General features: G+C 46.4%; 1 protein-coding gene and 1 non-coding gene across 5 annotated transcripts; both read left to right on the forward strand.

Annotated features, from left to right (window-relative positions):
* Nucleotides 1-503: 503 nt before the first annotated feature.
* Nucleotides 504-17,456, forward strand: PABPC4 (poly(A) binding protein cytoplasmic 4). 4 transcript variants are annotated; one of them, XM_053267872.1, is made up of 16 exons: nucleotides 533-930; nucleotides 2,149-2,210; nucleotides 6,063-6,256; nucleotides 6,766-6,881; nucleotides 7,337-7,476; nucleotides 8,938-9,032; nucleotides 10,100-10,237; nucleotides 10,836-10,931; nucleotides 12,020-12,292; nucleotides 13,297-13,384; nucleotides 13,538-13,657; nucleotides 14,383-14,510; nucleotides 15,191-15,284; nucleotides 15,775-15,905; nucleotides 16,013-16,113; nucleotides 17,116-17,456. In XM_053267872.1, the coding sequence occupies exons 2-15, from the start codon at nucleotides 2,153-2,155 to the stop codon at nucleotides 16,097-16,099; spliced, it is 1,758 nt and encodes a 585-aa protein (XP_053123847.1). In that variant the 5' UTR covers nucleotides 533-930; nucleotides 2,149-2,152; the 3' UTR covers nucleotides 16,100-16,113; nucleotides 17,116-17,456. The 4 variants fall into 4 exon arrangements, 2 of the variants coding, with proteins under 2 accessions (XP_053123846.1, XP_053123847.1); XM_053267871.1 differs by having other exon boundaries at nucleotides 532-2,210; XR_008310822.1 differs by lacking the exons at nucleotides 10,100-10,237; nucleotides 10,836-10,931; nucleotides 12,020-12,292; ... (5 more) ...; nucleotides 16,013-16,113; nucleotides 17,116-17,456 and adding an exon at nucleotides 7,988-8,158 and having other exon boundaries at nucleotides 504-2,210; nucleotides 8,938-9,063.
* Nucleotides 10,456-10,589, forward strand: LOC128333429 (small nucleolar RNA SNORA55). The gene has a single exon (XR_008310944.1). It is a non-coding gene; the product is annotated as a small nucleolar RNA SNORA55 (small nucleolar RNA).
* Nucleotides 17,457-21,688: the final 4,232 nt, after the last annotated feature.

The raw sequence follows: 21,688 nt of genomic DNA on the forward strand, positions 1-21,688 counted from the left end.
TTTATATATTGGTGCCTGCAGGCTGGCGGCCATGTGTCAGGTAGAGCTGCTGTGCGGTTAACTGTCCAGCTCTACCTGAAAAATAGCCAGCTTGCAGGCAGCATGGGTGGGGGAGAGAGCTGCGCCTCGTGGGCGCCCGCCTGGCGAAGCCACGGAAGCCGGCAGCAGCCATTCCTCCCCTGCCTCTGAGTCTGGACGGGGGCCGACTCTTGCTGGACTGCAACTCCCATCTTCCCCAGCTCCAGCTGCCGCAAATTGCGGGGTGGTGGGAGAGACGGGAGTTGTAGTCCAACAACAGCTAGAGCGCCCCGTCTCAGTGGGCCCCCTGAGAGCGAGGAGGACGAGGGATTGCATTGGGCGGCTCTGCGCGCGGGGCCCCGCCCCCTCAGGAAAAGGGCGGGGGAAGAGAGGCCTCTCCGGAGCTGGGGCGGGCGGGGCTTCTCCGCCTCCGGCGGCGGCTCACTCCTCCGGCCGCCGGGGGTCGCTGCAGGTGCCCTGGCCGCTGCCGCCGGCGCCTCTCTTCCGCGGGCTGGCTGCCTGCTTTCCTCGTCCGGCGGGCCCAGCAAGCCTGGCCTGGTGGCGGCGCCCTCCGCAGCGGGCTCGGCGTGCAGCGGCGGCCCCTTGGCGCGCGCGGCCTATAAAGGGGCCTGGGCGGGCGGCGGCGCCTCCTCTTTGCCGGCAGCCTCGGAGGAGGACAGAAGGGAGGGAGGGGCAGGAGGACACCGCCCTCCAAAGGAGGAAAAAAGGAAAAAAAAACCCTTAAAAACAGCAAAAAGGAAAAAAGAAAAAAACTCGAACCAGGAATGTGAGCTGCAGGAGGAGGAGGAGGAGGAGACTAGGGGGGCGGCTCGCCCACTGTCCGGACCAGACAAGACGCGCCCCGGGGCCTGGCCTCGCCCGCCCGGCAAGCGCCCCCCACCCCAATCCCAGGTCTGACAATCTGCTTGCGCCCCCCCCCCCGCCGCCCTTCTTGCCAGTCCGCGCCTCCCCCTCCCAGGGGGCTCCTCACTAGCCCGCCTCGGCCCTTGAGACCCCCCCTCAGCTCGCCTTGCCTCTTTCTCCCCCCCTTTCTTGCAGGGGCTCCCTTCAGCCCCCCCCCCGCAACATCCCCCTATTGATTTGATTTCTTGCCCTCCCTCCCCGCGTTTCTAGGATTCACCCCCCGCCCCCCAAATCAGGCTCTGCTGCTTCCCCCGCCCCTCCCCCCTTGTGAGCGTTGCCCCCCCCCTGCCCGCGTCCCGTCCCCACGTGCATAGCCTCCCGCCCCGCCCGGACTCCCTTTCCCCCTTAGCTGCCACGCCGGACTCCATTTCTCCGCCCTTGGCTTCGCCCTGGTCGGTGTTTGGGTGTCTTTCGGCGGCTCTTTTTGAATTGCCCTTTTTAACCACCAAAAACTTGATACTTTTTTGCCCCGGCCTTAACCACCAAATGACTACGAATGTCGCATATGTAACCTTATGGGGGCAAATCAACCCAGAGATAGATGTTTAAAAAATAATACAGTTTATTTTTTCAGAGTTATTTTTTTAAGTCTGGGAGAGAGTGAAACAAGTTAACTGATCCTCAAGCATTAGGTTGCTACTGAAAATAAGTGCCCCCATTGGATGTTTTGCCAGGGGAACCTGCAGAAGAGATGTCCAATTCCACGTGTAAAAAAATAAATTCTCACATTTTGTGTTTGAAGCCTGTTTAACAGCTTTTCTTAACATATTGGGTGCCTTCACTTTTGTCTGCATCAGAAATATTTTTTGCACAGGTCTTCCACCTGCGCAGTTCAGTCTCAGCAGTCTTACTCCTCAAATACTAGTTCTCTGTTTGAAGTTTGCACCACAGTTTTCTGTTAGCCGCTTCCCCCCCCCGCCCGACCACTTATTCTCTATTCAAAGGGTATCTGCAACAGTTAATTCAGTCTTCTAGCTCCTCCTCCATAAACTTCCTCTAAAAATTAGTGGGTTTAAAGAAAAAGTATTTTAAAAAACGTTTTAAAGATAGCAGTAGAACCTTTGTGGAGTGAAAGATGAATACAGCTGCTAGTAGCTACCCAATGGCATCTCTGTATGTGGGTGACCTGCACCCTGATGTCACAGAGGCCATGCTCTACGAGAAGTTCAGCCCAGCGGGTCCTGTGCTTTCCATCCGTGTCTGCAGAGATATGATCACCCGGCGCTCCCTGGGATATGCTTACGTGAACTTCCAGCAGCCAGCAGATGGTGAGTTTTGGTGCCATGGAAACTTATGTCCTGTTGCGTGCCAAAGGTTGTACAACCTGTCTCTGCACCTGTGCTACATCACACCATGTTAGGCACAAGTAGTGCTTCTGTTATGTTTTCCTCATCAATCTAGGGCTCCAATATATCTGTTTTTAATTATATCCTGCCCTTCTCCTAAAGAGCTTAGAGACATAAGTAATCCTCCTTGAAGACTGATCCAGGCCTGCTCAACTTAGGCCCCCCCCAGATGATTTTGAACTACAACTCCCATAATCCCCAGCCACAGTGTCCAATAGCCAAGGATTGTGGGAGTTGTAGGCCAACATCTGTAGAAGGGCCAAAGTTGAGCAGCCCTGGTCTGAGGCACCATGACTCTCTCCATGATGGCTGGACCAAGGATTTCAACATGTCTCCCACGTCTGAACTCAAGAAACTGTCCATTGTGTTACACTGACTCTGAGCACCTATAGTTTAGAACTTTGTTAAAGGGTTGAGCTACAAATTTGGGAATAGGAGGTATGTCAGTGTACAAATCTGTTTGAATAATTTCAGTTGTGCTTCTAGGATATGCGTCTCTAGATTAATTGCTATTCATTTTGCAAGCTAAGTGCAAGAAACTGAGCATTGGGAATGTGAAAAACTTGCAGAGGGGTATAGTTCTTGTTTGGGCATCTTTAAATATGAAAGTGCAGCAGAAGGTTGTCTTTGTCTACGTGAAATCTTTGAGGAAGCAGAAGTTTAATGCTAGGGATTGACTGTAGCAAGGCTTAACAAATTCCAGGTGCCAGGAAGCCATGGTGCCTAGAAATTTAACAGTGGTGCCTAGACTAGGATATTCAGAGGTAGAGTTATTTAATACAATCTTTATTTGTCCCAGGCAGCCTTGTTTCTGTTCTAAGTGTGTTGCTTGTAAAGGTGATAAAGAGAAACCCGTCTACTCTCCCCTTCCACAGTGTCCATCTCTAATTAAGTGGTAATTTTGTCAAGTGTCCATCATCTGGCTCCTAGATCCAAAGAACATTTGTTCAGGCTTGAACTAGGGATAGATTCAGATGGATTAGCTGATGCTGCGATGTAGTGATGAATTCAGCATGGTAAAAGTGTTGCTGCCTTCATGTGATAAAATATGATGGGTACTTCCAAGGAGACCATGTGCTATCAATTCATATTCCTACAGAGGGTGCTTGAGCAGGTACGCAGAGGTAGAAAGCCTCAGGTTATCTATCTATTGGAAGAAAAGGAAGTTGCCCATAGTAATCAAAACTGTTGAAAGTGGCCTCCAGACATTCACCGGGCAATGAGTACTTTAGTGGATCTCCCAAATTCTCTTTTCGTTGCATGCTTCTGTTTCAGATTGCTGGTCTCTGTCAGCAAAAACTCTGCTCAGCTGCAAATGGCGTTCTAGGCGCTCCTGTCCTTGCCAGCACATGTCTCTGGAGCACCTCTTCCTGCTATAAATAAATGTTGCCAAATTTGACTAGCAGGGCTGAGGTGCCACTCAAAATGAAACTCCTTTAGTTAAAGGAAGAGAGCGGGTCTTTCTCTCAGCTAAAATTAATGGTGTCTTTCATCTTTTAGTAAATGATCACTAACAAGTGAATAGTAAGAGGGTGGCGTCCTTGAAAATTCCAGCCACAGCTCACTTGTGGGTGACATGAGCTCTTTGCTTTTAGCCTACTGCCACCACCACTGTCTGCAACGTAACCTGCAGGTTGTTACCGTGGGTTCCAGCCTTGTCTACTGCTTGGGACAAGCATTGGTGTGGTGCAGTTCTGTCAGGCTCTGTGTGTGTGGCTTTATGGAAAATGTGGACCTGGGAAGGAGCAACACCTGCAAGTGGCCAAGAGACAAGATTCATTTAAAGATGTCATATGTTGTCTTCAAGATTTATATTCCACTTTTTGATCTAAGTGATCTCCAAAGCCACTTATAACAAATCAAATGATTCAGTTCAAAGCTGTGGTGCTGGGGCAGCTAAGAAGAGATAGGAACATAGGAAGCTGCCATTACAGAGCCAGACCATTGGTGTATCTAGCTCAGTATTGTCTGCACAGACTGACAGCGGCTTCTCCAAGGTTGCAGGCAGGAATCTCTATCATCCCTATCTTGGAGATGCTGCCAGGGAGGGGACTTGGAACCTTCTGCTCTTCCCAGAGCGGCTCCATCCCCTGAGGGGAAGATCTTGTGGTGCTCACACATGGAGTCTCCCACTCAAATGCAAACCAGGGCAGACCCTGCTTAGCAAAGGGGAGAATTCATGCTTGCTACCACAAGACCAGCTCTTATAGGAACATAGGAAGATGCCATATACTGAGTCAGACCCTTGGTCCGTCTAGCTCAATATTGTCTACACACAGACTGGCAGAGGCTTATTCAAGGCTGAGGGCAGGAGTGTCTCTCAGCCCTATCTTGGAGATGCCAGAGGAGGGGAGGGGGATGTGAGATTTTTATAAGTGCTCCCCAACTATCTGGTGTAGCTGCCTTTGCTGCTGCTTTCTTTAGGGGCCTGTAGCAAGCCCAGAGGAAAGAGCCCCAGATCTAGATATATAAATAATACACACATAAGAAATGTTGGCTTAGTTTATCAGCCAGACAAAATATTTTACTCTTCAAACTATATTGGTACATTGCTCATCAGGACTTTTTTTTACTTGTCAGGCATCATTTTTCACTCATCATGGACTAGTAGAATAGTGGATTTCTGTATCTGTGTGTGTGAAAAATTGGGTAATCAGGGGATGACCTTGTGCATAAGGAAGCAGTGACATGAATTGCTAGAAAGAGTGGTGAGCGTTCAATTTCCTTTTTATGAACGGCAGCTGAATATCAATAATGATTTGTATTCTAAGGCATGGTTAAGATTATGTTGCTGCTTCCTTGCCCGCCCAACCATTTCCACTTCCATTGAAGGTTTGAGACTTTGCATTTGGATATTCTGTGCCAGAGAATAGAAGTCTCCAGTTAAGTTTGGGCAGACAACTCTCTAGGGCTGTGGGTGAGGTTTGGGTTAACAACTGTGGTGCTATTGGAGTTGCCTTAGCCTTGCTCTTTCTTGTCCAGAGATGCAACCATGAATGCCTTGTGCTGTTCTTTCCAAAGAGGGGACAATGTGTGAGTAGCATGTGGAGGGGCGTATTCTCATTCTAGTTTTCCATTTTCCTCCCTCATGTTATAAGTGCATTTCTCTTCTTCCTGCTTGTCAAGAATACTCTTTGGCATGATGCTATCCCAAGCGCCTGAATTTTATGAACAAGATCCTGGAGTACATATAGGTCATCGTGCTTTTAATATGCCCCTCTGTACAGAAATAGAATCCTGAAGGAGGATTAGTATGAGTTGAGATGTGCTACATTGCAGATGCTTTAGAATGCAATGGATCCCCTTTCCTACTTTGATACCAGTAGGATTTCCCTGGCACGGGGTGTAGCATTTTTAACCATTAAAAGATACTGAATCATGTCTAATTGCAAAGGAAATAGGTGGTGCTACTTTGCTGCAAGTCTTTTACTGCTGTCTGGCAACGACCTGGCATTGGCAGGTCTTGGATAGTCCAAAAGCATTTTTCTTTTGTACCTGCCTATTTCAACTGGTCAAGATAGAACTTCTCCTTAGTATAAACAGTTTTTGACAGCTTTCATTGGAAAGCTTGTTTACTATATGCAATAGATGGAATGTGACCATCTGTCACCACCAGCCGTAAAACTGCATATCTGCTGAATTACCTGCAGGGAATCATAAGGACTTTCCCTTGGCTGATATGAGCACAACATAGACACATCTGCTCATGCAGAGGGGATCACTTCACTATGTTGTCAAGTAAAATCTCATTCCTTATTGCCTCTAAACCCACAGCTGAGCGCGCCCTGGACACCATGAACTTTGATGTGATCAAGGGCAAACCCATCCGCATCATGTGGTCTCAGCGGGACCCTTCTCTGAGGAAATCCGGAGTGGGGAATGTCTTCATTAAGAACCTGGACAAATCCATAGACAACAAGGCACTTTATGACACATTCTCAGCTTTTGGGAATATCCTTTCCTGCAAGGTGAGTATTGGCACCTTCCCCGAGTTCCGAGAATGTCTGCTTTGACCAGACTGTTCCATGGACTGATTGGGTCTTGTTTTGAATGCATATAATATGGGGAAAGAATGGTGGTACCAAATGTGTATGCAAGTAAAACTACATTGTGCAAAGCTAAGAAAAAGGAATCGACTAATACAGAGAAATCTCAAGTGTCTTCATGTTGTCCACACAAGTTCTTGTCCATCTTTTGTAGTTCCAGCAGGAGCCAGGTTGACAGGTTTCTCCTAAAAATTCTTCAGGTTTATAGGTGATGGTTTTCTTAAATACAAATGAGTTGGACTTTGAACTGCAGCTCTTTTGATCGTGCTTAAAATATGATCTCTTTTCTCTTGCTTAAAGCAAGAGATGCTGCTGAGTGTTTTTTGTTTACTCTCAGATCCTTGTAAAGCTGAGGCGCAGGTGAAGCAGAATGCACAACTTGCACCTTGAGGGTGGTGCCTGTTGCTCAGCCCTTCTCACTTGTCTTGCAGGTGGTGTGTGATGAGAACGGCTCGAAGGGCTATGCATTTGTGCACTTTGAGACACAGGATGCTGCCGACCGGGCGATTGAGAAGATGAACGGCATGCTGCTGAACGACCGCAAAGTGTGAGTGTCTCAGCCAGAAGCGGCAGCAGCCACCGCATGAGCCGTGATGCATCTCGGTATTAACCCACAAGGCTGCTGGTTCTCCTGGCCCAAGCCTTGGCCTGCTACCTCTCTACTTCAGGGCTGGTGAGTTTCCCTGCCCGAGCCACAGCCTACTCCCCCAGCACAGGAGCCTGCCTTCACTTGCCACCTCCCTGCTGCTGGGCCTGGTTGACTGTCTTATGCTTCGCCCTGCTGAACTGAGCTAGGCAGGCGTTCTTGGCTTGTTACCTCTAATTCAGGACAGGAGGCAATGCTGCTTGGTCTTTTGCCCTCCTGTATCTGTCCTCCTATCCTGCTGCTGCTTGTGTCCCCCCCCCCTTCTTCTTCCCTTTGAAATCAGTCTTTGCCTTTCCACTGTTGCACAAGAAGGTTTCCCCCCCCCCCTCATATCTTTCACTCTTTTCCCCTTCCAGATTTGTTGGTAGATTCAAATCTCGTAAAGAGCGTGAGGCAGAATTGGGAGCCAAAGCAAAGGAGTTCACCAATGTCTACATTAAAAACTTTGGGGATGATATGGATGATGAGCGGCTGAAGGAACTCTTCAGCAAGTACGGTAAATATTCCTGCAGCAGGGCTTGAAGGTGTGCCGTAATCACTGGAGCCATCATGGCTGGCACCTGATGTGCTGTTGCGAGAAGAGTGGAGTTTATAAGTTAGATTGTCTGATTAATGCTTCTCAGCAAAGGGATCTTAACAAATGGAAAATGAAACAAGGAGGTCTGAATAGAATGAATGGTGCTAACCTCTCATAAGAACAGCCCTGCTGGATCAGGCCCAAGAAGGCCTCTCTAGTCCAGCATCCTGTTTCACGCAGTGGCCCACCAGATACCTCTGGGAAGCCCACAGAGTGCTCCTGTGGATACGGAGAATCTTATAACACTCCATGTCGGTGTTGTGGAATGAATCACTGTCTATAGTCAGTTTGGATTAGCTCAAACCAATAATTTAATTACATTTGATTTTTAATTTCATAATGTGGTAAATTGATTTATATCAGAATATAAACATAAGAGTTCTAAATGGGTGGTGATCAATGTTCACCATTTTTTTTCATCTGTGCACAGAATGAGTTCTGCTCTGGGTGGCAGTATCAAGGCAGTGCATGCACATGAGCGTTCAGAGTGGGGCGTTCCTGATTCAACCTGAGCAGGATCCAAAATTAACGGAGTGGAAACTTAAAAATCTTGAGTGCATGCACATACGCATGCCTTAGGAGCACTGCTGGTGATTATAGTGTGAGTGACTGCCACTCTCCTTAAAGATGTTGGATTGCAATAAAAATAACCCTGCTAGGATACTCTAGGACCTTGCCCCCCTCCCCAGACTATCTGTTTGTTATATTTCTATACCGCCTGATGTGCATCCCTAGGTGATGTACATAAGTTCAAATACAATATAGAAACAGAATACAATGATTTAAACTATTATGATATAAAACCAGTTAAAAGCATGAGAAAATAGGTGTGTCTAGGGTTGTTTTAAACACACACACACACACACACACACACACACACACACACACACACAAACAGCCAGAGATGGAGAAACTCTGATTTAACAGGGAGTGCATTACAGAGCCCTGGGGCAGCCACAGAGAAGGCCCGGTCTTGAGTAGCCACCAAACAAGCCGGTGGTAGGTGTAACTGGACCTCCCCAGATGATCTTCATAGGAGGGAGGGTTCATGACAGGTGCTATCTTAAATACTCTGGACCCAGTCATTGAGGGCTTTAGAGGTAATAACCAGCACTTTGTATTTTGCTTGGAAACATAGGCAGCCAGTGCAGTTCTTTAAAGTTTGGTGTTATACAGTTTGTATGTGACTGAAAACACAAGTTATTATGGGTGGACATGTGGATACATACACGGACATGATGATCTCATAAGTCTTCTTCCATCCTGAAAGTAGTTGAAAAGAGTCCTAAAGCAGATGTAGGTGTGGGTTTGTTGTTTGGAAAGCTCTCCTTGAAAGTTTTTTGTAGGCTGTCTTTGCTAACTCTGTTCCTCTTGTGACAGGTAAGACTCTCAGCGTTAAAGTCATGACGGACCCCACTGGGAAGTCCAAAGGCTTTGGGTTTGTGAGCTTTGAAAAGCACGAAGAAGCCAACAAGGTATGCCTGTCCAGATGAAGTGCACGGCATGCGATGTTAGCCTGTTCCCTGCGACTGATTGGAAGATAAGCCTGCAGCAATTTTATATTTCCAGTACAGAATAAAGTAATTCAACCAATTCTTTTATTAATAAGTTGCATTTTAAATAATTGAAAACAAAGAATATGGGTGTACATTGTCCTGAAACTTATTGTTGCAGTGTTAGAAATGACAATTTTTGTGCAAATTGTTTATTAAAATAGGGATTCATACTGAAGTTTCATCATTACAGCTGTGTTGCATGTTCTAAAACCAGTCTGATAAGCAGAAAGAAATACATTTTTTAGTTGGATGCAATCTTTAAATGGGCTTCTGTTAACAAATGCATATCATTTTCAAATTTTATGTCAAGATACTCCTTCAGATAACACAACAAAATTTTCAGAGGATATCCTGTGATTAGTGCTAATATGTACTGAACAAATCTCAAAGTTTTCTGCTTTATCACAAGGCCAGAAGACATGCAGATAATCACCATGTTGGGAAATCACAGTACCCACAATAATCATGTTACCACTTGACTTACAGCAACTTTTAAAAGGACTAAGTACACACGCATATAATGCAAGTATTTCTGATATTTTACAGGAAGGGGGTTGCTCCACTATCTGAGCTCTGTGAAGAGCAAGGTGATTGCAGACTGTCAAGGGGCTTGTTTACAGTTGAGATCTCAGTGGTGGTTCCAGGACTGTTTTCTTGAACTCCTGTCTGTGTGAATGAGGAACTTCTGGGTGTTTCTGCTTGACTACCTCGGGTCATTCACAAATCCTTGTGTTCTGTAGAGAGCTATGAACTCCTAGATTAGCACTCATCTGACTGTGATTCAAGGATAAGAGATGAGTCAAGAGCCCCTGGGTTTTTTTACCAGGGGTTGCTGACACGTTGAAACGTTGGTAATCCTTTGGAACGTAGTGCCTAGGATATGGAGTTCAAGGATATTTAGCCCAGGTAACTGATAGTGTGAATAGGAATGTTTGTGATCAGTTTGGCACCTCAGAGGTACTTTGCTGTTCTGAATTACCTTACAGGCAGTGGAAGAAATGAATGGGAAAGATATCAATGGAAAAATGGTATTTGTAGGTCGTGCACAGAAAAAAGTGGAACGCCAGGCGGAGCTAAAACGAAAGTTTGAGCAACTAAAACAGGAGAGAATCAGCCGGTATCAGGTAAAAAAGAAAACCAGGTCTGAATCACATGTTATTGCTTCATGCTGTCACTGTGGATGTAGTCTTTAATTACTCTGATCTTTATATGTACACGGATGTTTTCATTCCATAGGGGTCTCATCAACTCCCAATTTGGCTTGGTTATTTTTAAATTTTATCTGTGGATGATAGTAGCAGTATATGTGAGTTGTGGGAAGGAAGCTGGAGAAGTGGGGGCTGCATCTGAATCTTTCCCGCTCCTTGCTGCACAGTGCAGGTTCGGGGACATGTGATGCGAAAGCAATGCAGAGTAAATCCAGGCAGGTTGCTCTTCTCTTGCAGCGAGACTTGTCTCTACAACTCTGCAACATTTCAGTGTATTTGCTTACAGAAGATGATGGGACATTCCTAGGTGGTGGTGGTGGTGGTGGTTACATTTATATCCCGCTCTTCCTCCAAGGAGCCCGGAGCGGTGTTTGTAAAGATGAATGACTGGCTGACCATAAATGGGTCAGATTACTCTTTTGCAAACAGATAAGATTATGTGGCTTTGCTTGTGGTTAATTGTTAGTGCTGGCTGCATTACTGCCATCTCATGCTAATATCTTTTTATTTTCAGGGAGTTAATTTATATATTAAGAACCTTGATGATACAATTGATGATGAGAAGCTGAGGAAGGAGTTCTCTCCTTTTGGGTCTATCACAAGTGCCAAGGTATAAGGCTGGTTAGAATTATGCAAATGTGCTGCTTTCATTCTAGTTTAAAAGAAACTGAGATTTCCTGGTAAATTCTCTCTGCAGTTTTTGAGCAAGCCAGATTATCAAGCCAGGATTGCGTTGAAGTGGCAAATCTCCTTTCCTTGTGTATAAAAGGGAGTTGGGGAACCTAAGCTTGTCATTGTTGAGCATGGTGTTGAAGTTTAGCCATAGAATCGAGATCCATCTTTGGAGGTCCTGGACCTATTAAGACCTGTTGGGACTAAGGGCAGAGACTTTCAGGCTTACTGAACTTCGTGCGACTCACTTCCAAGTGTGAACCTGCTTCAGACCGGACTGTCCAATCCATTGTGCACGTGCTACTTTCTGATGCTTCTGTAGGCAAAGTGGGGAGGGGAAATCACATAGCTTTGCCATTTGTGTGACCTCTGACATGCCCATTATAGGTGCTGCTGAGAAGGCTGCACACAAATCTTTCCTTGCAGGAAGAATGTTTGGTCTGGGGACTTGTGGTGCTCAAGGAGAGCCGAGGCAATCCACTGAGTTGCCTTCCTCCTTCATTGAGGGCTTATCAATTGATTGCTGCTGCAGCTGCATATCTGCAGAGTAATTTCCTGTGCTCTCAATTGAGCACTTCCGTGTAAAACCAAAAAGTGGGGCAAAGCAGGTACTTCAAGAAAAATAATTTGAGGCTGCTGTGGTCCTGTGGTCGTTTGTCTGCCTTGTTGAGTTGAAAAAGGCTAAAGTCACCAACATGTGTGGGCTAAAGGGAATGATGGGTTGAATGGGTGGGTGGAGCAGCAGCAGCTGAGAGTCTTGGACCCATTTCTACCAGAAAAGTGGTGGTGTGCTAATATGCTCTGTTTGGGAAGAGTTTCCTGAATCGCAACCTCAGTGCAGAGACTGAGCTCAGTTTACCAAGTGTGGGTCCATAAGCAGCTCCATCACAGTGGGGCTTCAGTGGCTTTCCCTTCTTGGGCAGCTTCTCCATGACAGCGCTCGTCCGGTCCAGCCAAGCAGTGCCCATCGCTGCAGAGAGCCATAAGGCTTGCCATGTGTTCTGCTAAAAAGCGGCCTTTCCCTAGGTCATGCTGGAAGACGGGCGGAGCAAAGGCTTTGGCTTTGTCTGCTTTTCCTCCCCGGAGGAAGCCACCAAAGCTGTGACGGAAATGAACGGGCGCATCGTGGGCTCCAAGCCGCTGTACGTCGCCTTGGCACAGAGGAAGGAGGAGCGCAAGGCCCACCTCACCAACCAATACATGCAGCGCATCGCTGGGATGAGAGCTCTGCCTGCCAACGCCATCATCAATCAGTTCCAGCCAGCTGCGGGAGGGTATTTTGTGCCGGCTGTGCCTCAGGTAGGTCCTGCCAGAAATCGCCTGCAGCACCTCAAGGGTTGCGCGCACTCAGCACTCCCAAATTCTAAACTGTGGGGAAACTAGGCTGGCATGTGTATAACTTGCTTTTAAGAATTCAGAGCCTTTCTTCCAGGATTCTCTCCTTTTTTTAACCAAGGGATTGATGAAGTGCCGTCAAGTTGGTGTCAACTCTTAGCGACCACATAGAAAGATTCTCTCCAGGATTATCTGTCTTCAACTTGGCATTTAAGGTGTCTCAGTGGTGCATTTATGGCTGTCATAATTGAGTCCATCAACCTTGCTGCTAGTCGTCGTCCTCTTCTTCTTTCCTTCTATTTTCCCCAACGTTATGGCCTTCTCAAGGGAGCTGGGTCTTCACATAATGTGTCCGAAGTATGATAGTTTGAGTCTGGTCATTTGTGCCTCGAGTGAAAATTCTGGATTGCTTTGTTCTAGGATCCATTGGTTTGTTTTCCTGGCTGTCCATGGTCTCCTCCAAAGTCTTCTCCAACTCCAAAGTTCAAAAGCATCAATGTATTTTCTATCTTGCTTCTTCAAAGTCCAGCTTTCACCCATAGAGTGTCATGGGGAAAACCATTGTCCAAACGATTCTAATTTTTGTAAATCTAGACACATCATGGCATTTAAATATCCTTTTAATGCCTTCATGGCAACTCTACCAAGTGCTAGTCTGTGGCGCATTTCTTGACTGCTGGATCCTTTACTGTTAACAGTCAATCCTAAAAGGCAGAAGCTGTCCACCACTTCAGCCTCTTCATTGTCAATTCTGAGGCTGGTTGCTGTACCCGTTGTCATTAGTTTAGTCGTCTTTACCACTGTGCTTAATATTAAATATTGAATATGGCCAGGAGGTGGTAATCAGCTTTATTTTAGATTGTTCTGTGTGAATTGAGCACAACTGTGGTCTTTCCACATCCTATGGAAAGTTGCTGTAGAGCCTTGTTCAGGGATGTCTGATTTGATGTGGCCTCTCCACTTCTCAGGCACAGAGCAGACCCACGTACTATGCACCTAATCAGATGACTCAGATGAGACCCAACCCACGCTGGCAGCAAGGAGGCAGACCTCAAGGTGAGCATGAGGGAGCCGCTGTGATGCTCTTCCTCTAGCTATCTGTTGGGACTCTGTCTCCGATGATGGCCTGGCTGTCTTCATATCACGTGGTAGGACTGCCCTAGTGTCACTGGCCAGTAGCTTTGTGCTCTTTCTCCACCTTCTAATCAGGCTTTCAAGGGATGCCCAATGCCATGCGCCAGTCGGGAGCTCGACCAACACTGCGCCATCTGACTCCAGCGGGTAATGCTCAGGCTTCACGTGGCCTGCCTACCGCCACCCAAAGGGTTGGTAAGTGGTTGCCCTTGGAGGGTTTTCTGCTGGCATATCTAGAGGGAATCCGCGTTCTCCAGTTTCATACTTTGGGGTGTATACATATATAACGTTTGATCTTTCCTATTTGACTGGGGGTATTTATATATTGCTTTTCAACCAAAGTTCTTAAAGCGGTTTACATAGAAAAATGCATAAATCAGATGGTTCCCTGTCCCCAAAGGGCTCACAATCTAAAAGAAACATAAAGTAGATACCAGCAACAGCCACTGGAGAGATGCTGTTGGACAGGGCCAGTTGCTCTCCCCTTGCTAAATATAAGAGATTCACCACTTAAAAGGTGCCTCTTTGCTCAGTTAACAGGGTATTCCTTCTGGGGATATATGGTACTTTCACGTGGCAGTAAAAGCAACTCAGATGCAGTGGTCCCAACAGTCTTTTGACTGCAGAGAAATCTGGTTGATGTCTCTCCAAGAAGAGAAGGAAGAGTAGCCCTTCAGTCAGATAGATTTGCTCAACAGGCTGGTATCTATTGAGGTGTATACAAAATTAGGCATTGTGACCAATTTCAGTGGGACAATCACAACTACATTGCTTGGGATACAACCCATTCTGCTTACATTGGAAGCTGTTTACATGTAATTGCTTCTTCCAACACTAGGGAAGCTTACTAATACTTCTTCCTGTTGGACTTCATTCTGTATGTTTCTGATCTTCCACTACATCTCCTTTATTAAAAACAGGGGTTGCTGCCACAGCTCCAAACTTAACACCTCGACCACCTATAGCAACTCAAGCTCCCAGGGCAGTTCCTCCATACAAATATGCCTCGAGTGTCCGCAGCCCACACCCAGCTGTACAACCTTTGCAGGTAACCTGGGCTTAACCTGGTTAATTTGGCAGTGCTCGCATTAAACTGTAGTTACTAGGGAAATTGATATGTGTGCTCTTGATGCTATTTCAGAGCTCAGAAATGTCCTAGCCAAGTCCTGTCTCACACTGACACAGGACAGTCTTCTTACTCGAATGCAGTAATCTGCCTTCTTGCATTTGTGTGGCAGTGTCTTTCTTGCCTGTGCAGGAATGCAGTGTGGCTCTAATCTTGGCTGAATCTGTGGAGAGTGTCAGTGTCCAAAACAGCCATTTTTACTCGTGACATGAACATGGGGCAGTCTGGGCAGAAATAAACCACCCACCCTAGTGCAGAATGGCTGTGAATGAGCCCAAAGAGCTCCTCCCTAAAGGGAGCCACAGCCCGCCTCCAGCCCTGGCACATTGGGGTGAATGGCAGTTGTCCTTGAAGAATGAGCCCAAGTGCCCTGGTGAAACTGGCTGGTGGGGAAAAATCTTAGTTCAAGCCTTTCCTGTCAGTTCATCCATTTCAAAATCTGGGTGTGTTGGGAGAGCATCATTCCTCTGTTCTTCAGCCCACTCAGTTTGGTTTGGTTTTCTGCCTGCTACACCCTTAATCATTTTTAACCTAAATTTGAGTTCTTGAGCCTTTCAAATGTCCAACGTTTTTCTTTTGGTTGTTTCTCTGTTCTCTAACAGGCGCCTCAGCCGGCTGTTCATGTGCAAGGGCAGGAGCCCTTAACTGCTTCCATGCTTGCTGCTGCTCCTCCCCAGGAGCAAAAACAGATGCTGGGTAAGCCAGTCCTTTCTAGTCCTGGGAGACTTCATGGGGATGCCAACGCTCCGAATGTTGTGTCTTGGGCAGCTTGTACGAGCACATTTATTCTGCCATCTGGGCTGGGCAGGTATTGCAGTGAACAGCGTAGCTTAGTATTCTAATCTCAAATTCTCACCAACCCTCTTGGAAGTTGGAGGTGCAGTTTGTTTGCTTACATGGAGACTTTCCTCTGAAAAGCCTTTGAGAACCAGAAGAAGCTTGTGTGTGGGTTTTAGGTAGCCCTAACTAACATTATGACTGACTTGCATATTTTCTGTTCTGGAAAAGCTTTCCAAGTCAACATGGCACAGGCTTAACTTGGCCGAATGTTACATACATGCTACAGAACATCAAAATAGCGAGCAAATCACTGTGCACTGGAGGGTAGTACTCCTAGGTCTGGCAGGGTGGGAAGAGCCTTCAAGTGGCACCCTATCTCTGACTGGCTTGAATTTTGCTTCCCTAGGAGAACGCTTGTTCCCACTGATCCAAGCTATGCACCTCAGCCTTGCAGGCAAGATCACAGGAATGCTGCTAGAAATCGACAACTCTGAGTTACTGCACATGCTGGAGTCTCCGGAATCCCTCCGCTCAAAGGTAACTGAGCACCCCACTCTTGTCCCCTGTTGCACACAACCACGGTTTGCTCTTTGCTGGTTTGGTTGGGAATGGAAGTAATACATCTCATTTGCTTCCCAACTCAGGTGGAGGAGGCTGTAGCAGTGCTGCAGGCTCACCAAGCCAAGAAAGAAGCTGCCCAGAAAGTGGGCATAGTTGCTGCTACCTCTTAAACCAGGAGGGACTGGTGAGTGTCCCAGCTCTGGATCTCGTCTTACTGATGCTTGACAGCAGTAACAGGATGGGTGACCTAGTGTCCCTCTCAGCTACAGATCTTGTTCTGCTTCTGCCTAGAGAAGTTGTGGCGTTCCAATTAGCAAGTATGGTTTGGGTCCATTCGGATTGCATAGGGACAACCTGCCTTCCATGTGGGAGAAACATGGAAGGGTGGGCCCCCTTACCTGTGGGGGTTCTGTTCCCACAGATTTCTGCAGATAACAGGGCATTGGGGCAATGGGAATTGGGGAGTTAGGTGCCTGAGGCTGCAAAAAAGGGTAACAGCGAAAATCAAAATAGAGTGCCCTACCGTCGTACTTCACAGGTCTGCAGCTGTCCCTCAGTGCCACCCCACCCCCACCCCCCAGTAAAAAAAATCTGCCATTTTTCTGTGATTTCATGCAAGGGTGGAATGGTTATAAAAAGCCACAAAATGGCATCCAGAAATGACCTCAGAGGTTATTGCCAGCCACCCTGACACCGTGGATATGTGGAAATTGCACCCACCCACCCCTGCATATGCCAAAGCTGGGAGTCAGTTGCCCATCTGCAGCTCTGTGGAACCGTGGATGTTGGGTCCATGAATAGCAAGGTTTGCCTGTAGCCATTTTCCCAGGTTCAGTGTTTATCACCGTATCTTTTAAAGACCAATATGTATATTTAACGAGACAATCTGTTTGGTGTTCTCAATTATTTGGACACTTCTCTTGATTAGAACTCAGTACCCGATTAGGATTGATTCTCCCATCTACATTGGTACATACTTCATTCATTCATTCATTCATTTGATTTCTATACTGCCCTTCCAAAAATGGCTCAGGGTGGTTGTTCCAAATTACCTGGAAGCAATCCTAAAATGCCCTGGTTCTTCCACAAATGTGAATAGGAGATGATCCATCATGCTGGATTGAACTGAGTACATGTCTGTGAAGGTGAGTCAAAATGCATTCTACCTCTGTTCCTCCTCTTATAGGTTGGAAAAGAAGCTAAATGGGCCCTCCTGAAGAAAGGCTGTGCTAACAGTTTGGTGAATAACTTTGTCCTGCACATTTCAACACAATGCAACTTATATATCATTAAAACACTACAGTGTGAATCTTTTAAATGCCTTATTTGCAACAACAAAATAACTGTCCAACAGCTTTTGGTTTTTAAGATTTGCATATGCAAGATTTCCTTTTCATCGCCAGGACAGTTATGTCTTCCATAAGCCTGAGGATATTTTCTGACTGAACATTTTCATTTGTGATTCTTGGTTTTAATTGAACCATTTGCAAAGTCTGAAAAGTGTTTCTCAATAAAGGATCTAAAGTATTTCATGAAATTGTCTTTCCTTCCACTTATGCTGTCAGTTTGGCAGCACTGAATTGCTGTGGGTTCAGTCCAGTCCTTCAAGAACTAGTGAACAGGTTCCACTGAAGTGAACAGAAGCTGTGCTGGCGAAGTTCAGTGAACGGCATCCTTTGCTTACCGTTGGTTTCTATGTTAAAGGCTGAACTCCTGGGGCTATAATGTTTGAAAGATGTTTGTTACCTGGATTGCCAGATTGCTTGGAGAGCCTTCTGTTTCTAGTGTCTTTAATGTGGTAGCCTTTGAAATTGGTTCTCCAAGGGAGCTTTTTAAAAAGACAAGGGTAAAAACCAAGAGGGCAGCACCACAACACTGGTGGGGGAGGGAGGAGATCAGGAACACCCTGGGTGCATTAAAAAAACCACCCCACTGTTTATAGATGAAGACCAAAAAAGAACTGGTCTTGTAGTAGCAAGCATGACTTGTCCCCTTAGCTAAGCAGGGTCTGCCCTGGCTGCATATGAAAGGGAGACTAGAAGTGTGAGTACTGTAAGATCTTCCCCTCGGGGTTGGAGCCGCTCTGGGAAGAGCAGAAGGTTCCCAGTTCCCTCCCTGGCAGCATCTCCAAGACAGGGCTGAGAGAGATTCCTGCCTGCAACCTTGGATAAGCCGCTGCCAGTCTGGGTAGACCATACTGAGCTAGATGGACCAATGGTCTGACTCAGTATATGGCAGCTTCCTAAGTAGCTGAAGAAATGAATACAAAAGGTATATTCCATTGGTTCTCAGATCCCCAGAAGTCTCTGCCACAACAGCCAAGGCCATTATGGCTGGGAATACTGGGAGCCATTGTCCAACAACATCTGGGGAGCCAGCTCTGAGAACTGTTACAATCAGCACCTATTGCATGGCACAATAAATCTCCTAAAGCATAACCAATTATCAAATACTATAAAAAATATAGTTCATATGTTCAAGTTATAGCATATTTCACAGCCTGAAATAAACCTCTTAAGATTTGTTTAATAACATATTTGTTTTGCAAATGTAGGGTCACAACAGTTACGGAGAGAAGGCGACCTTGGACTTATTCCTAAGTGGCACCCAGGATCTGGTGCGTGATATCAGTGTAATGGACCTTTTAGGGAAGAGTGACCATAGTGCAATCAAATTCTGCATACATGCGGGGAGAGAATCACCACAGAGGTCCATCACAGACAGTTTGAATTTCTTGAGAGGAAAATTCTACAAAATGAGGAGTATGGTGAAAAGAAAACTGAAAGGGAAAATCGGGAGAGTCACTTCACTCCATAATGCACGTAGTTGACAAAAAAGAAGAAGAAGCCCAGTTAGTTGGTATACCAAACAAGAGGAAAGGTATCACTAGGTCCGTAGAATCAAAGCATGAATAACAGGTACAGTCAAGAAAGCCATAAAATGGAAGACTTCCTTCTAAAACTGGAAGGCCTGCCAAAATGATGAGAAAAGAAAGGAACACAAACTCTAAAAAAATGATATGCAAGGTGACAATAATGGATGCAAAAAGAGAGTCTGACAAACATTTACTCAAAAGCATCAAGGGGAATAAAAAAAACTTCTTTAAGTACATCAGATGCAGGTAACCTGCCAGGGAGGCGGTTGGACCATTAGACAATGAGGGAGTCTAAGGGATTATTAAGGAGGATATGGAGGTGGCAGATAAGTTGAGTTAGTCCCTTGCGTATGTCTTCACAGCAGAGGATCCTGAGCATCTACCTGTTCCAGAAACAGGCTTTTTAGGAATGGGGTCTAAAGAACTGATTCCGATAGCGGTGACAAGAGATGATGTTCTAACCAGGGATTCTCAATGTTGGCTGTCCAGATGCTATTGGACTTTAACTCCCATAATCTCCAGCCCCAATAGCCTTTGATTGATGATTGTGGGAGTTGAAGTCAAATAACAGCTGAGGACCCAACATTGAGAATCCTTGTTCCGAACTGTCTTGAAAAACTGAAAACTAAGAAATCGCCATGGCTGGATGGCATCCATTGCAGAGTCATCCTAGAGTCCATCCTAGAGTTTCTTGGATCCCAGCTGTCTCTGACTGATCAAGAAAGGGATCTTGGGGTCATGGTGGACAACTCACTGAAAGCGTGGACTCAATCTGCAGCAGCTGTAAAAAGGGAAATCCCACACTAGGGATCATTAGGTAAGGGGTTGAAACTAAAAATGCTAATATGACAATGCCCTTATAAAGAACTATGGAGCGGCAACATCTGGAGTACTGGTTACAACTTTGGTCACCACATCTTAAAACGGACATTGTGGAACTGGAAAAGGCGGAGAAGTTGGCAACCAAGATGAGCATGGTCCTAGAGGACCTTTCTTTTGATGCAAGGCTACAACATCTGGGCCTATTTAATTTAGAAAAAAGACGACTGCAGGGAGACATGATAGATGTTTATAAAATCATGCATGGAGTGGATAAGGTGGATAGAGAAAGATTGTTTGTAATTTTATTTACAGTTATAAGACCAAACAGAATAAAAACTAGTAAACCATACACACACACACACACACATCCATCCATCAGAAAAGCCATCAGGAATTCGGGACATGTGCGTGCAAACAGCAGGACCGCTGCTGCAACCTGATGCAACGAGAGCTCCTCACCTGGAGATAGGGGGACATGACAGGTTCAGTTCTCAAAGCTGCACAGTGCACTAGGCTTGTGCATGCTCCCGCATCACGAAACGTTTTCTGCGCCCTCCCTGTCCAGGTTACTAAACACCTGTGCGGTGAGTAACCACATACCTAATAGCTGAACCTGTGTCCAAGAAATATGTTGGTGAGTAGTGCAATCTGACAGGGAGAGGGGAAAGTGATGGCCTTGTGCATCAGAGCTGCGGAGCCATAAGAAAAGGAAAACTGTCGGGAAAATGACAGCCTAGTGCATAAGAAAAGGGAACCCATCAGAGAAGCCAGCACGGTTGGGGCAATCTGACAGGGACAGGGAAAACTGATAGGCTAGGGCATCAGAAAATGGTACCCATCAGAAAAGCCTGCAAGTTTGTGGCTAGCCTTCTTCTAAGAAAAATGGATGACAGCCTCGCTTATTGGGGAACCATATTTCCTATACCATTGAGAAGACTTCCCCCAGTCACCACCCTCCTGATTTCACCTGGAGAGGCACCTGGAGGCTTAAACTTTGGTTCATACAGGAGCCATTTAATGGAGGGCTTCAAAGGCGGAAATCAGCACCTGAAAGTGAGCCTGGAAAGGCAGTGACAGCCAGCTCTGACCTTTTACGATCAGAGTTATAGGATCCCCCTTTGGGCAGCGTTAAGATGGACAGTTTGGCTCTCCGTTGCCCCACTCCCCCCCCCCCCGAGCTCTGGTAGTTTAAAGCCAAGTTTTTTCTCTCCTTGAAGCCTTAACTTCAAATCTCAAAGGGCAGAGACAGGATTCGGCTCTTTTCAAGGTCCGGCAGTCTGCTCAGGCTCAGAGGCACTGCTGCTTTCCCTGTTTCATCTGTTCCCTCTAAAGAGAGAGAGGGTTGGACTTAGACCTGGGAGAGCCGGGTTCGAATCCCGCTCCAGCCATGGAACTCACCAGGACACTCTGGACCAGTCACCTATCTCTCAGCCGATTCTACATCACTCACAGACTTGTTGTGGGGAGGAACAGAACCATGGACACTGCTCTGGACTCCTGGGAAGAACGAGCAGGATATCAATGTCAATCAATAAATGAAGGCAATGGGCAAGGTCCAACGGAGAAGGCCAGATCAAGCCCAGCTTACACTCTCTCTGCACAATTCCCGTCCAGAAGTGACAAGCTGACCTTTGCTCAGAGCAAAGGAGAAAGGAAGAGGTGCGTCCATGCAGACTGCCAATTCTGAAGCTATTCCTGGAGATTCCCCACCTTGAGATATTCTAGTCCAATATTTTTCACCACATCAAGCCATTAAAACCTCCAGGGTTGCGTTCCACAGTCACCGAATCATTGATGCCGATTCCAGCTCCATCCTGGAGCGTTGGCAACCCCAGCACCCAGCAAGAAACATAAGATTTAGCAGGGGGAGAGTAACTGGCCCTATCCACCCCCAGCACAGTACCTCCAGTTACTCTTGCTGGTGTCTATCTTGTGTTTCTTTTTAGATTGTGAGCTATTTGGGGACAGGGATCCATCCTATTCATTTATTATTTCTCTGTGTAAAGCGCTCTGAGCCATTTTTGGAAGGGCGGTGTAGAAATCGAATGAATGAACGAATAAG

The sequence above is a fragment of the Hemicordylus capensis genome, chromosome 7 (genome assembly GCF_027244095.1).
Source record: "Hemicordylus capensis ecotype Gifberg chromosome 7, rHemCap1.1.pri, whole genome shotgun sequence".
NCBI lineage: Eukaryota > Metazoa > Chordata > Lepidosauria > Squamata > Cordylidae > Hemicordylus > Hemicordylus capensis.

What these genes read in the sequence shown, in the direction of transcription:
- PABPC4 (XM_053267871.1), top strand. Translation starts at nt 2,018, where the DNA reads ATGAATACAGCTGCTAGTAGCTACCCAATGGCATCTCTGTATGTGGGT. An exon ending in CTTCCAGCAGCCAGCAGATG is followed by an intron (nt 2,211 to 6,062) that starts GTGAGTTTTGGT and finishes CTAAACCCACAG; the next exon opens with CTGAGCGCGCCCTGGACACC. An exon ending in GGAATATCCTTTCCTGCAAG is followed by an intron (nt 6,257 to 6,765) that starts GTGAGTATTGGC and finishes CTTGTCTTGCAG; the next exon opens with GTGGTGTGTGATGAGAACGG.